Source organism: Rhineura floridana, chromosome 7 (genome assembly GCF_030035675.1).
Source record: "Rhineura floridana isolate rRhiFlo1 chromosome 7, rRhiFlo1.hap2, whole genome shotgun sequence".
NCBI classification, from domain to species: domain Eukaryota; kingdom Metazoa; phylum Chordata; class Lepidosauria; order Squamata; family Rhineuridae; genus Rhineura; species Rhineura floridana.
In genome coordinates this window covers 100,861,406-100,877,299 of record NC_084486.1, presented here as the reverse complement: position 1 = coordinate 100,877,299, position 15,894 = coordinate 100,861,406, and the positions used below count along the sequence as shown (strand labels likewise).

General features: G+C 39.1%; 1 protein-coding gene across 2 annotated transcripts in view; it reads left to right on the top strand.

The window, feature by feature from the left end:
• CAB39 (calcium binding protein 39) overlaps positions 1 to 12,219 on the top strand; it is a 63,847-nt gene extending 51,628 nt beyond the window's left edge. For both annotated transcript variants that reach the window (XM_061636720.1, XM_061636719.1), the window contains exons 6-9: positions 7,086 to 7,145; positions 7,737 to 7,802; positions 9,013 to 9,156; positions 9,917 to 12,219. In XM_061636720.1, the coding sequence (XP_061492704.1) occupies positions 7,086 to 7,145; positions 7,737 to 7,802; positions 9,013 to 9,156; positions 9,917 to 10,105 (459 nt within the window). In that variant the 3' untranslated portion in view covers positions 10,106 to 12,219. The remainder of the gene's footprint in view (positions 1 to 7,085; positions 7,146 to 7,736; positions 7,803 to 9,012; positions 9,157 to 9,916) is intronic.
• The last annotated feature ends 3,675 nt before the right edge of the window (positions 12,220 to 15,894 follow it).

The following is a 15,894-nucleotide window of genomic DNA, read 5'->3' as shown; positions in this document are numbered from 1 at the left end:
TTGTCATGACTGGAACACATATGCGGCCAGTCTATGTCCGGGTAGTTGAAGTCACCCATTACTACCACATTTCCTAGTTTGGACTTCAATCAGAGTGGCTGACTGTTAAACCAGTCTGGCCTGTGGAGCTCTCTCAGTGAAACAGGAGTCTCCTCTCAGCACCCTTCATAAACTACACTTCCCAGGGTTCTCTGAGGGAAGCCATGACTGTCTCAAGTGAAATCAAAGTCTGGTGTGGGTGTGGCCCCCTGATTAGGCAAGCCCAGCAGCTGGGAGGCTTTTAGAATTCTGACAGGTGGTCCTTACTGAGCATGCTCTGTGTTATCATAGGGCCCCAGCCAAAATTTATTAAATTAATTAAAAATCAGCCAGGCATTTTTTCAACTTTTCAACTGCAGTAGGTGAAGGTCAGAGTATGGGGCAACGTCAATATTAGGACTACAGGTACTCTGTGAACATGGCTGATTTTTAATGAATTTCAACAGATTATGAGAACTCTCAGAGAAAAAAGTCCAAAAGGGCTCTGAGGTTTTTTTCTCTTTTTACACTTTGAACTGTCTATTCTCTCTGACTATTTTGTGTATCACCATGAAAATTGACAGCGTTATTAAGCAAGCGTTTCTGAGTTCAGGACTATAAATTTTGTAAGGTTTTGTTTTGAAATGAGCTTATAGGAAGCCTCAGAATGGCATGGGGGTATTTTCAATTTAACATTGCGGAATATGAAAAATCCCCACCGGCTGTATAATACTAACGATGAATTTATTTCCATTTGCTTTAGCAGGGTAATTTAGTAGTCTATGTAATTTTACATACCGGGGGGGGGACTTAAAAAATGAGATTAAACCGGAGTTAGACACAGCATGAGAAACACAAAAGCAAGAGACTGAACAACACTGGACTACACTTCAGGGTTGTCATACACAACTCCCTCTCAGCCCCCCCATATCTGTATAGCCACACTAGGCTACTTTGTAGGGCTGATGTAAATTATGCATTCTCAAGCACTATATCCACCCCTCCCCACTGCTGCACTATGAACACACACACATCACCGTCACTCACCTCCATTCTGCTGCTGCCTTCTCCGTCATCCTTGCCCTCTGGCTTTCTCCCTCCAACGTCCATTTCTCTCTCTCTCTCTCTCTCTCTCTCTCTCTCCTGCCCGTCTCCTCCCTTGTGCTTCCTCACACAGAGCACGAGGGAAGAGCAGCGCTGAGCAGAAGGGCAGTGTGAGTCACATGTCTGTTGCCCACCAATCACAGGAGCAGAAGACTTCCCCTGCTTCCTCCAAGTAACTGGAAGGGGAGAGGGGAGGGGGAGTGAAACAAAGAACTCCTGTTTCTACTGCGCATGTGGTATGTTATCACCCACAGTAATGCATTTTTTTATTTATTAGTTAAAAACAAACCATCCCGTTTTTTTACTTTAAACCTACTGAAGGTCTGTGTTTGGGCAGGGCTGTGGAGTAGGTACACCAAACTGCAACTCCGACTCCTCTATTTTTCTACTGTCCGACTCCAACACCTCTATTTTTCTACTGTCCGACTCCGACTCCACCCAAAATTGCTTCTTGTCAATCAGAATTGATTTGGAAATCGGAGTCGGTACATTTCTACATGAGGCATGTACTTTCCATATCTGTCTTCTCAATTTCCTTCTCAATACTCTACACTCTGTGTCAAACCATAAAGACTTCATAGGCTTTAATTCATTTGGGCTCGTATCAGTTTTTAGAAGAGGTCTCAAATTATTACATATCTCGTGGTACGCTTCCAGTACCGCATTAAGATTGGCATCAGGGGTTAAAATTATATTGCCAAGTACTCTGCCCATAATTGAGTTCTGGAAGTCTTTAAGTTTGCTCACATTTACCTTTTGCCATTTCAGTCTCCTTTCCCCCTGAACCTCCAGTTGCTGTGATAACCATTGATCTGACTAGGTCACCGTCCTCCTATCAGATTCAACAGCTATCTTCACTGTTATGGGTTGATGATCACTATCTTCCCTAGAATTTACTATTACACCCAAGAACAAGTGAACTTTCCCTCTGGAGACACAGATATAATCAAGCACACTGCCTGCACATGCAGAGAAATGAGTAAAAGGGTACGGAATGTTAGGATTATTGCTGCCTACTATCCGTAATCCAAACATACATGTTATCCTAAACAGATTTACACCAGCTTTGTTTATCTTCTTATCCCTGGATTTCCAGTAATTCAGATCTACCGAGTCTGTTAGATCATCTTCCGAAAGTCCACACTGCTCAGCCACCTTGATCAAAGATGGGCCTATTCTGGCGTTAAAATCCCCCAATAGTATAAGCAGGGCATTTGGAAACCTAGTGCCCAGCTCCTCTAATAGATGTTTGAGGTGCACCCAAACATCAAGCAAAGAATATTGAGAGGTAGTTGGGGGTATATAAACATTTACCAGGATAGGCACCATACCTTGAACCACGAATTTTACCACCAAAGAATTGGTAGTCAGGGCTCCTGTACCAACCAATTCTCCCCTTCATCCCAGCTCTTCCTTAACCAAAATGGCTAGACTGCCTATAGCTCTGCCTCTATCTTTTATTTTCTGTACTGAGTTAACCCATGACGTAAATCCTGGTAACACTAACTCATCCTTTGCCGTGAGCCAAGTTTCTTGCAGTGCTATCATTGGATACTTAGATAAATACTCGATAATACCATTGTTGTAGGCTCTGGCCTTCCACCCAGCTCTGTTCCAAGGCATGATACCTACAGACCTGTCAGCGTGATCATAGTTTCCTGTTTTTGACTTTGGGGATCTAGGTGTTGATGCCACTATCAATGGGTCTGGCAAACCTGTGACCTGCTGTTTATGATGTCAATTTGTACCCTCCAGAATTTTGCTCTGCTTCCCCCAATTTTCCAGATCCTGCTCCAGATCCTCAATTTCATCGAATTGTGGGCTTATCCTGCTGACATTAGAGATCACAGGGCACACAGATTTTACTGGATAGGGATTCTTATAGACTGATTTTTCTGTAGATCCCAGTTCCCTATCTTCCAGATATCTCATATCAAGCCACATAGAAGGCGTTAAAATCAAAGAGTTTGCGTCTAATGTTTTAGGGGCTATGCCGCTCCCAGAACAACTGGGCTCAATTTTGGTTACTAGGGGGTTTATCTCAGCTGTAACCAGGCAATTCCTCGTACTCCTTTCCATGCCAGGGAGCTTCTGTGCATTTCCCACCCCTCCCTTCAGCCTGTTTCCCTGTTGAGCAGAACCGCAGTCTACTACTACCTGTTGTGTACCCTCCTTCTCAGTGAGTCCATCTCGCTCTGCCTGCATGTTAATCAAGTGGTCTCTTAAGGACTCAAGTCTCAACACTATTTCATTCTGTGCCTCTAGAGACAGAGCACAAAATGACTGTAAAAGCACTTTTTCCTCATTATTATAAAAAACCTTTCCCTTAGATGACCTTTGCCATTTTTGAGCTTGGGCAGGTGCAGAACCAGCTAAGTCTGGAAAGCTCTTCCTCTCAGAGAAAAGATCATTTCCAAAACATTCCAGCACAGACAGATTTTCTTTGAGTTCATTATATTTCCTTTCCCCTAATTTCCCTGAGTCCTTCCTGTCTTGGCAATCTTGGGATGTATAGGTAACTTCTGAATCATTCAGGTCTATAAGATTTTTCTCACCTCTGGTCACTTTATATGCGTATAGGCTTTCATACTGGTCATCCCATAATTTTCCCTTCACTAATGGCATGGCGGGGGCTATATTTTCAAACATTCTAGAAACATAGAGTCCTGTTTTTAGAAACTCTTCCTTTTTACAGTATATTTCCCTGGCCATTTGCCATTCCTGAAAAGAGACTACAGCACGGGCATATTTATAATTGAAAAATAGGTATTCAATACTATGTGGAGCAGAGATTTTTGCAGGGGCAATTGATTTTAAAATTTGCATTAAATGAAGTTTGCGTTGTAGCTGGGTTAACACACCCTTTGGCTTAGGATAATTTGAAAAAAACAATTTGTGACGTACAAGCCTCAACTTCCAACTTTGTTCGTCTTTTGACACCATCCAATTAGATGTCTCTTCTGGCACTTGACTCTGGTCATTTGCCCCAGTTTCAAGCCTCAGTCCCTGGTTATGAAGCACAAATTTCCATGGGTCATTCATTTCCCCCAGCCTACAGTTCCCATCAGTAGAGAGAGGAAGTCCAACTGATGTTTTAGTTGACTGATCACATAATGGTTTCTCTTCAACTTTCTGAGTTCTGCTCATTTTCCCTTTAGACAGCTTTCCCCTTTTAGATGATACATTGTCCTTTACTTTCTTAGGGATCTTATCTACCAATTTAAATAATTTCTTAAAATTCATTTTCCTATCCAAATGTGTAACCTTTGGGGCCCTCTTTCTTTTTTTATTTTTTATACACTTTATATTTTTATTCTTTTTTCCATTGCTATTTCCTCTTTTAATTACCTTCAGACTATGCTTAGGGCATGGTCCAATAGGCCTATCAGCATTAGAGGCACTCTGGGAAAACCCAGGCTTATTTTACCTTTGTATGGAGCCAATATTTCCCCTTCTACAAAGTTCTACCATTGTAGTTAGTAACCCATTACACTCTGCCAGGAATGATTTGATTAAACCTAGGTCCTTGAGCATGTCATTTGTCCGTTTTTCAATTTCAAACAGCTGCTCGATTGTTAGTTGTTCCGCCTCATACTTTAGGTTAATCGATTCTTGGATGTTAGAGTTCCCGTTTTGGGGTGGGAGAAGTGGGCACCTTTCCATTTTATCTATCTGTTTGACCATTAGCTCATCTAAAGCAGATTGTGCCTCTTGTTCTCCCACCCGAGAGGTAGTCTCAGTGAGAACCAACTCAGATGCTAGGTCCCTAGTCCCATCCGGTACTGCATCCCCGAACACAGCACATCTAGGGTCAATCGACCAGTCTAGTACAGAGTTTGACAAGGAATTGTTTACAACTTCATCCTCTATTTTTGGAGTGAAGAATTGTGACAATTTTGCTTGATGTTTCTGTTTCTTTATCTGCCTCTCAGATGGCACTTCGATTGCGAGTCCCAGATTTTTATATCCTTGCCTAGTATAAACCATTTCCTTGGCACGTTCCTCACTATGGCTACTGCCACTCACTCTCTCTGTCTGCTCTCTTCTCAGTTTCAGGGCGCACCCAGAGGAACTGAAGAGGTACCACAAATATGATTGAGAGAGCTGTTCAATGTTGGAAGAGCCTCCTAGTGTATTCTTCCTCCTCAGTTGTAATCAGCAGTTATGGAGTGGTGACCCAAAGGCCCACTTCCACTTGCTGTGTCTGCTGCCACTCTCTCTCCTTTTATCCTGGAGCTGCTCCCAAAGGGAGTCAAGGCTACCAGTTCCCAGAAACAGAGTAAACCAAACTGTCATTGTTGGTGGGTCCTCCCAGCACTTACTCCCTCCTCAGCGGGCGCATTTCTTCCTTGAGATGATGTTAACACTGTGACTTCTGCCACTCCAAATCTTACACGAGGATGGCAGCCAGTATGTCTATGGATATCAGGGCGAAGGCAGTAGTAACCAGGGTCCCAGTACTACTCCGAGCTGACTATCCTGTGTCTTCCACCTAATAGCTTTATATCGGTAGGCTTTTCCTCAGTCAACACAAACAAACAAACAGACAAAAAGACCCAAAGACAAATCTTGGCAAAAATTTGCAGAAGGCTGTGGCAAAAAAGTTCGTATGAAGTCTGCTGCTCGTATGCAAGAAGCCCGTCAGAGATGTTCAAAACATATTTTAAACGCTGAAAGCTGTAGCAGGCAATAGCAGTGTCTCCCACGCAGCTGATATCGGCTTGGGAAAATTAAGCCTTAAAACGCTTTGAAGTCACAAACAGGAAAGCAGAGAGCACATAAATCATCCAGCTCGCAATACACACAAAGGAGAATTAAGACTTTAAAACAGTTTAACCATTAAAAGATTAAAACTTAAAAACAAACCACGGAGCCTGAAAGAGACTAGTACTCAGGACGCCATCTTGCCCCCGACAGAAAAAGTTTGGGAGTAGAAAGCTCAAGTTCAGCCTTCAAGTTCAATGCCTTGAATTCAGTCTAACCAGTTTTTTTTGGGGGGGGGCATGGGGATAAGGTAAACTGTTGATATTTGATACTGAAGCCTTAGAATAGGGTAGGAAATATCTATAAATCAGTCCATTGATAACATAGTCACCTTATTCAGAATATATTTAAGAGGCCTTGATTGTATTTGATGCATCTTCAATTATTTTATAAATTCAGCCAATTCAAACTAGCAAAACTATATTAAAATGTATCATAGAAAACAGACCTCTATTAAAATAACGAGCTTTGCGGATACCATGGACTGCAAAAAAGACGAATAATTGGGTGTTAGAACAAATCAAACCAGAACTATCACTAGAAGCTAAAATGATGAAACTGAGGTTATCATACTTTGGACACATAATGAGAAGACATGATTCATTAGAAAAGATAATAATGCTTGGAAAAACAGAAGGGAGTAGAAAAAGAGGAAGGCCAAAGAAGAGATGGATTGATTCCATAAAGGAAGCCACAGACCTGAACTTACAAGATCTGAACAGGGTGGTTCATGGCAGATGCTGTTGGAGGTCACTGATTCATAGGGTCGCCATCGGTCGTAGTCTACTTGGAGGCACATAACAACAACAACATTAAAATAAAGCTCTACAAAATGTACATGAAAAGTATTGGTTTTAAAACATTGAATATAAAGATAAGTCCCACTACCTGATTCTTCCTCCCCCACCCCTGTTCTGGGGTTGAAAATACTGGGAAGAACCATATTTTGAAACAGATAGGAGGGGTGCTTCAGACTGTCACTGTGATCTTGGCTGCCATTTAGAAGAGGGATTGTCTGAAAGAGTGAAATGTTGTCGTGTATAAAGGTTTGTGTTAAGAAAATTAGAGAAGCATATGAAAGGGGCTATCTGTAACAATTGGGGAGGGAGAGAAATACTGTGAAGAACTATATTGCACTCTGAACTATAGGGTAGGAAGGGGAATACCATTTAAATAACAGGGCAATCTCTTGTTTTCAGGATTTACTAACAAGGCACAAGTTGCTCAGTGCAGAGTTCTTGGAACAACATTATGATAGGGTATGCACTTTTATTTCTTCATTTTTATTTTATTTTAATGTTTAATTTTATTGTTTAATGGTGATAATCTTCATGATACCTCCTCTAATAGTAGATTGAAGCTGTCCCTTCACAACAACCTTTTTGTTCAGTTTTTTTTGTCCTACCAGTGCAAGCTCAACCTAGAATTTGATTATTCAATGTTTGGCAGCAAATTGTTGCAACTGTATAGTATTAAAAATACTGAGAATGAAAAGAAGCCTCTTTACTTTGTTAGTATGCCAGAATAATCAAAAGGGCATGTGTGATAACTTTGCTCCACCTACTGGCCACATATGATAATGAAAGTATAAATCTGCTTGTGTTCTCTGGTCTGTTGTTGCCCAAAGAATTACCTGAAAACTTTCTTCAGCCTGTCTTTTTGGAGTCTACAATGCAATACAGAACGGTTGCAACATTTTAAAAAGCAAAACACTTGGAATGCTTAAATCCTTATATCTCATGTTATTTCTGTGTTTTATATTTGTGCTTCCAGTTCAATGAAATCATTTGGGCTCAGAGTACTTGTGATAGTCGAAAAGGTCCTGATTTTTCTTTCTTTTCTCCATTCAGTTCTTCAGTGAATATGAGAAGTTACTCCATTCAGAAAACTATGTGACAAAACGACAGTCACTTAAGGTATAAAAATTTTACTGCCGTTCATTAGCTCAACATTAGAACAATTTTGGAAGGATTTATTTTCAGCGGATGGTGTTAGGATTAAGCTACTTTGCCTGATGGACTGTTAAAAACAGCCCTGGGCTCCTTCTGGGAGGAAGGGCGGGATACAAAATAAATAAATAAATAAACATACAAAGAGTATTGGCTAGGATTCTGTCCTTTAGGAAAGCAGTATTTTTCCTGCAGTAGAGGAGGGGAGTCATAGATGGGTTGTTACCACCACTCACAGGAAGTTAATCTTTTGGAGGGGTTACCTGAGTGGGCTGGGCAACCAGACTCAGTCTAGACTGACTTCCTGCCAGCTCCACTGCAGGTCGCTCACAAACTCTCTAGAACAACACAGAGCCTTTTTATATATATATATATATACTTTTCTCCCTTTTCCTGCCTTCTGAATTTTCTTAGCAGCTAGTCAGCCAGCTTGCTCTCTTGTCTTTCCCTCCAATATTTTAACTATTTAATGGGTTAGTACAAGCTGCGTAACTCCCAAGTCTCTGAATGTTGACCAAAAAACTGGAAAGTTTTTTCCCTAAAATAGCTTATCAGTATATGAATCCTTCAAAGAAGTTTGTATATTAATATAACATACACACAGATACATCCCTCCCCCTTTTTACTATAAGCTCAATTCATCACAACAATTTCATTATAAAAACAAACAGCCAGTATGCAAGGTTCAAGATATAGAAGCTTCTGTGCACCCAAGGATCAAGTTTGTAGGTCCCTTGCCACAATGCTTTGCCTATAATAAGAAATGCTGGACTTGAGCAGCATATTGAATTCCTCCAAATGGCCACTGTGCTTCCTCCTTCAGTTGTAAGTAGAGAGACCTTGTAAGGACTTCGTTGGCCGCATTTCTCTTACAGTACTCCTTTACTCTGGTCTAATGTGGAGGGAGATCGTTTGTATGTATTCTCCTGTGTCACCTGGCAAGGTTTTTTTCCTGAAAGGTGCCCAAATGAAGCAGGCTCAGTAGCACTATAGCAGAAGGAGGGTGGGGTTGCGATAGAAAGAGAGCATAATACCAGAATTTATCTTTCAAAACTAACTGTGGGTGAAGAATAAAAATGCAACCCTTGCCTCAGCTCAACTGTTGCTGATTGAGTTTTTTATGCTTAATAAACCTTATGAAAAACCTTCAGTTCTTTTCTTTTTCTTGTCTCTTTAGCTGCTTGGCGAATTACTGTTGGATAGGCACAACTTCACAATTATGACAAAATACATCAGTAAACCTGAAAATCTCAAACTGATGATGAACCTTCTACGAGACAAGAGTCGTAACATTCAGTTTGAGGCCTTTCATGTCTTTAAGGTAAAAATAGCTTTGAAATGTTGTGCTTAACGGGATTCAAGACTTCCTGTGAACACAAGACAAAGATGTCTGATCTTACATTGCTCTATCACAACATTAGAGTGGTACAATGAAACTGAATGAAGTGTGGATAAAGGTTGGGTGGATTATGTTGTACAAAGCAATTTCTGTTTCAAAGTCAAATTTCTCTTTTAATCCAGGCCCATTTTTTTTAGATGGACCTAACATTTTTTTCCTGTGACAGCAAAGTAAATCTCTCAGATTTATCTATTCTTAAAGCAACCAGGTACCCTAAATTTTGCTGAAGAGGGACACTTAATAGTTACTGCAACATATGACAAACCCAAATTTCTGCATGAATTATTTCATTAATTGCATAATGAATGTTTGAATGCATAATACTCATCACAACCCCTTTCTGAGCAGCATTTTTTGCTTGGTGCCACAGTGGTTGTGAATATGCATGTTTACATGAACTAAGTTGCTTTGAAAATTATATCTAGGCCTTTGGTGAACATTTGTTTCATTAATTTGTTTCATTAATAATCTATTATATAGTTTCAAGTGATGTTTGTCCCCCATGCCCTGAGAAGACACATGCTAATAATTGTGGATACATTGCTCATGGGCTTTTAGCACCTTATAGACTTGGCTCATACTTGCACATTAAGTAAAATCAATATTCCTCTGACAGTTAATATGTTCTGCTACATTAACTAAGCTTTTCATTTCCTGTACTGATCTCCTGTTTTCATTGCAGGTGTTTGTAGCCAACCCTAACAAGACACAGCCTATATTAGATATTCTTCTAAAGAACCAGACCAAACTTATTGAGTTTCTCAGCAAGTTTCAGAACGACAGGACCGAGGATGAACAATTTAATGATGAGAAGACCTATTTAGTTAAACAGATCAGGGATTTGAAAAGACCAGCACAGCAAGAAGCTTAATCTCCTATAATCCCCTAAAATATTAAATCCAAATTCAGCATTTGCTGTTAGATATTCAGCATCAGGCACTCTTATCAATTCATGAGGAACATTACTGCTAACCTGCTGTTCAGTGAACAGTGTTTGTTTTTCTCTCTTTTTTTAGTCCAAGTTGACAAACCTAGCTGCTGCTTTCTTGCACAATGTGGACTTTCTTGGTATTTGTGTCTGAATTCAAGCACACTGCTTGTTTTTAGAAGTTTTTTTGGGGGGGAGATTATTGGTTCATAAAAGCAAACATACAGAAGATAGATTGGGATAGGAAAGAAGATATTAGAATAGTTTAAGTGATGGGGTGCATGCTTGCAAATCTGATTCAATCCTTATGTTTGCACTTAACCTTATATGAGATGCGAGCACAATGTGATCTGTGCATACTTGGCACCATAGTATAAGATTATATGCCTTGATTTTTAAAAAATGTGCAGTGCTTTATTTGTAATCAAAGGGGAAGTAGGAGCTTACTGGGATGAACAGTTGTCTTGCAAACAAAACTGATACTGAAACATAGCAACTTCTAAAGAGTGAAATGTCAGAGTTCATAAGGAAAATGTATATATGCCTTTCACTGCTTTATAGGTTTTTTTCCTGAGAGTGATTTTTCTGAGAATTGAGTTGTAGACTTGGAAATATGTTCTAAGGGTTTTTGTTAATTTTACTTTGAAGGTGTTTCAGACAGTAGAGCTTAGCAGTGACACTTTGCATTTCATTTCAACAATGCTTGTTGGTTTCTTTTGTATATAACTCCTAGGCTGCTCATTTCTTTAAAAAATGATTTAATTTGTACAGCAGAGGAATGTTAATGTATTAGTCTGTATCTTTTACCTGATACTGAGTTTTGCAAATGAAAGCTCATCTGTAATGAATACTTAGGATCACATGGAAATGATTTCACATTTCTTAATACTGCAGCATTAAAAGGAAAAGAACCCAGTTTTTCTGTACTCACTGGTCTAATGGGGAGCCATCAGTTAGGGTAGACTGAAGTATAGCACTGGAGCCCACTAACCTATATTCTTCAATTTCAGCCTTATCCATTCATATTAGTGCTGTATTCAACCAATGGCACATTATAAATGCTATTCTAAATTACTACCAATTTGTTTTTTTTGTGGGTACATATAAAATCTCTATTCCTTTCATATAGTTAATACTCGGTATGGTAGTTGTGATGGTAAATAACAATTCCCCTTTACTTCAAAACCCATAATTTCTTAACTATCCTAGTGTCCATATCTGGTTCGTTAATGCTGCAAACTATCAGTATTTATTTTTTTAAACGACTGATGTTGCACCACATTTTGTTACTGTGATCATAACAAAAAATCTGCTAAATATATCTAAACTATGTTATCAAAATGGTATCTTTTCATCTTAATTAGTAGTATTGAGATCACAACCAGCCAACTTTATGGATTAGGAGTATATGGAAGTTCAAATTCGGCATGATTGAACCTGAATGAGAATGCTATAAAATTATTTATTGCTTTCTAGCTTCTTTCTGATTAAATTATTTCACAAATGATTAAACTAATCTTCTGATTGACATTTAAGCTAATTTTTACTGCTTTCATGAAGGAAGTAGGAAAGTAAATCTAGCAGATAGGATTCGGGTAATGTTGGACATCTCAACATAGTCATGTTTCCTTTAGACTTAATAACCTGTCCTTTGCAAAGTGATTCATGTCTACTGAAAGAAGAAAAAGTAATCATCAGCCTTTATTAAATCATTTATATAGACAGGCAAAACTGGCCATGAGATGGTATTATAGTTCAGTACTCTGTCCTTTTTTATATTTTGGTTAATCGTAGTTAAGAGGAAGAAAATATTACTTGGCAAGTTATTCTCCATTATGCATAAGGCTTCCACTTTAGAAAAAAAAGTAGAAATGCTAAAATGTATGTGTATATATAAAGAAGTTAAAAGATGGATTTGGATATTGGTTTTGCTTCTCTACTATTTGGCATGGGAGAAACTTTTTTTAAACATTAATCCTTGGAGTGTTGGCATTCAAAAAAACTTGTATTTAAGACCATTTGATGTGCTATTCATATTAAAAACTATTGTACTGGAAGTGGTTTCTTATCTGCGTGAAAGCTTAAAGATATTACTAAAAGTTATTTAATGTGAGGGGTGTTTTTAAACAAAAATGTATACGATTGTAATTCTACTTCCACAAAAGCATTTCATTTCTTAGAAGATCTGGCTGGCCCCGTAATTTAAATAGAAATAAAATTTTGAAGAAACACAATTGTGTGTTTTATAATATTTATAGAGAAAAGTTCATTTGAATCTGGTTATTTCTGTTAAGAGATATACATTCTGCACTTGTGAATCATAAAATTGCAGTTAAAAACCTGATGCCAAAAATTTAACTAACTACACTTCCCTTCTTGTTGATGGCTAAGGCAGCTTCACACACATACCTTTTGCAGCTTTGTTTTCCCTATGGCATTCCCCACCATTCATAGGTTTACATACTGTATACAGCTTTGTGCAATTGTATTTTCTCATAACACTAAGAAAAAGTAGCCAAAATCAGATTTTTCCTGCCATTGATGTTTGGCCTCCTTCATTAATAAACACTTAAATTGTGTTTTTGAAGCCTGTATATAAAGCTTCATACATTTTTAAATATATTTGTTGAAGTAAAATTCTCATAATTTGCAAGATTCTTGATGTCTTGTATCTTTTGCCACTGCTCCTGCAAGAACCAAACATAACTACAGACTGCCAGAATAGCTGGGTGTCCTTTGAGCTTAACTGCAAATCAAGATAAATCAGATGTTAAGCTAAATCTCATTTCTGTACAAAGATGCAAATTGCCCTTAAATATTTTTAGTTCTAAGCCAAATTGGGCTACTCGAGGAGAGAAAAGTAAAACTGCTTTAAATGTAAATGTGCTTAAAATTAGCATATATTAACCTTTGTGAAATACTCTAGGAACTTTTTGAATGTTTGTTCCTTCTCCTTAACCTGAGACTGTGTGTGTGTGTCACTATGCAAGTCAAATTATATAGATATCTGGTTGCCCCAGGCTTACCACTATGCCTAATTCTAACCTAAAATAGCCTGTGAAGCTGCCAACACTTAGTGAATTCTTTTAGAGTCTTACCATTCTGTTTTGCTATGAGAATCGCACTTGGGGTATTGAGTCATAATTCCTCCAGTTCCCAATCTCTGCCCTTCCAACTGTTTTGCTATGAGAATCGCACTTGGGGTATTGAGTCATAATTCCTCCAGTTCCCAATCTCTGCCCTTCCAACTTCTTTTTGAGCCCAAACGCTGCATTCCTTCATGGGCAATCTTGGTGGTGGTGGATGGAGACAGAGGCAAAAAGTGGGCAGAGTAATGGTTGTGACTCTTACCTTTTGTACAGTAGGCTACATTCTGGCCATACAGTTTTTTACACAGACACATTCCTACAGTTGGACCTTTCTCCATCTTCCATCTAATCAAGCAAAGTCATTATCACAATTCAAGGACACATTCCAGCCAGGCAAAACTACTCCAGGGTGCAAAGCAGAACCAGCAAAGTATGTTGTGTGGGCAGCAGGTGTGACCTAGAGTGAGCCCTGAAAGCCACATTTGGCCCCTGGGCAGTTCCCCATCTCAACATACTCATCTGCTGTAGTTTGGTTGAGAAGGCAAAGGCAATAATGGTTCACAATCTACCCTCATCAGACAACTCAGTTTACTAATAAAAAAAGAACATAACACAACAACAATAATTCTAGTAATAGCCAAATTCAGAGGTGTGTGCTGATTGCTATATAGTTTAAAAGGCACCATTCAGGGGCGGGGCTTGGACACCAAGAAAAATGGTGGTGTAGGGTGAGAGCTCCCCAGCCTGATATTTTATTCATGCCCTAAATTAAAAGATAAAATCATTAGCTGGACCCTTAAGTAAACTCCCCCAGTGGGGTATGTTTCTGAGTGTGCAACGGAACAAAGATCTGAATCTGGCAGTGTATTTTAAACCAACGGGAAAGACACTGATCTCAAGACTGCCTCAAGAAAGGCTTTTCCCCAATCCCAACATGGCAATGAGCGTGAGTAAAGCCTCTATAGGCGCACAAACGGAGGAAGTGGTGGGTATACCTGAAGCGATTGCAGGGACAATTAAGGATGAAATTTCAAAATATTTTCAGTCCTTTAAACAAGACTTGATGTCCAGTTGGATGTCGATACAGAATGAAAAGCTGGGAAGAGCAACGGGGAAACAGAGATCAGTATGTTAAACTCAAAATATTAAAGATCACGATTGCTAAACTTGAAGACCTGGAAAATAGAAATGGTAGATCCAACCTTTGTTTTTGAAGGGTGAATGAAAATGTAGAACAGGACAATGTAAAAACATTTCTTACAAAATGGCTGATGATGCTTCTGCCTGAGTTCCTGATGGAGGAGGACCTTGAAAGGGCTCACAGAGCTCTTGGCACAAGGAAGGCCCTTGGGACATAATAGCTTGTTTTGCCAAGTACTCCAAATAAGAGGTGCTACTTAAAATTTTCAGGGGGGAAAATTAAAATTTAATGACTCAAATCGTGGTGCTGCAGGATCCTGCCCTAGAGACATTGCAGAGGCTGCAAAACCTGCAACCTTACACCCTTATATTACAAAAAGCAGGATTAAAATACTATTGGGGTTCCCATTTAAGCTTATTGTCCCTCATAAAGGGGTTACACACGTGGCATCTACAGAGGAGGAGATATTTTAAATATCTTTAAAATACTGCAACTGGAGCAACCTGAAGGAGAAAGAGAAGTAGAGAAAGGGTCAGGCTAGAGAGGTGGAATTGGAAGAGGACAGTGAGGACTTCAAAGTGATTAGATAGAAGAGACAGAACAAAGGGAAAGGAATTGGTTCCTTTTTTGAAAACCCAATCCCACAGCATAACCTTGGATCTTCCAAATAGACACTGATGAGATGGGACATCTGGTTAGATTAACACCACTTAGAAATGTGGCACTTGGAAAAGAATATTGAGAGTATCAGTCAGATCTGAATGTAATTGGATTTATAGGTCCAGGAATGTTTATATGGGTTAGTTTTTTTAGAAAAAGATATATATAAAAAATGGAGGGGATATAAAATATGAAGTTGGTAAAAAGGGCCAGTATATCTTGTCCCATCTTACCGTACTATGACATAATGGGTTGAACCCTTGTGAATAAGGGTAATTTTCTTTATTTTTATATTACGAATTTTAAGATTTACCCACGTAAATTATGTAAAATTACTACTAATAATCATAGTTTGGATTTAGAAGTAAGTTTATAGGGTGATACAGATTAGTGCACCTGGGGAAGAAGCTAGGCCTTGCAGTAAGGGGTGAAGCAGGATAAAGAGGCAGGGAAGTAAGAGGGAGGGGGAAAGGAGTTGGAGTTATGAGGGTTAGGATTAGAGATAAGAAATTGTTATTAGGAGAAGAAAGTTAATTTAGGATAAACAGTTCAGATTATACTTGAGAATAATATAATGAGAATTTCCACACCTAATATTAAAGGGATGGGCATGGGCATTGAACAACAGATTAGCCAAATTTTTGGAGTGCGTTGTCATCAGTATGCTGATGACACGCAGCTCTACTTCTCCTTTTCGTCCTTTTCAGGTGAGGCTGTCAATGTGCTGAACCGGTGCCTGATTGCGACAATGGACTGGATGAGAGCTAACAAACTGAGGCTCAATCCAGACAAGACTGAAATGCTGCTAGTGGGTAGTTCTTCTGACCAGATGGTGGATGTTC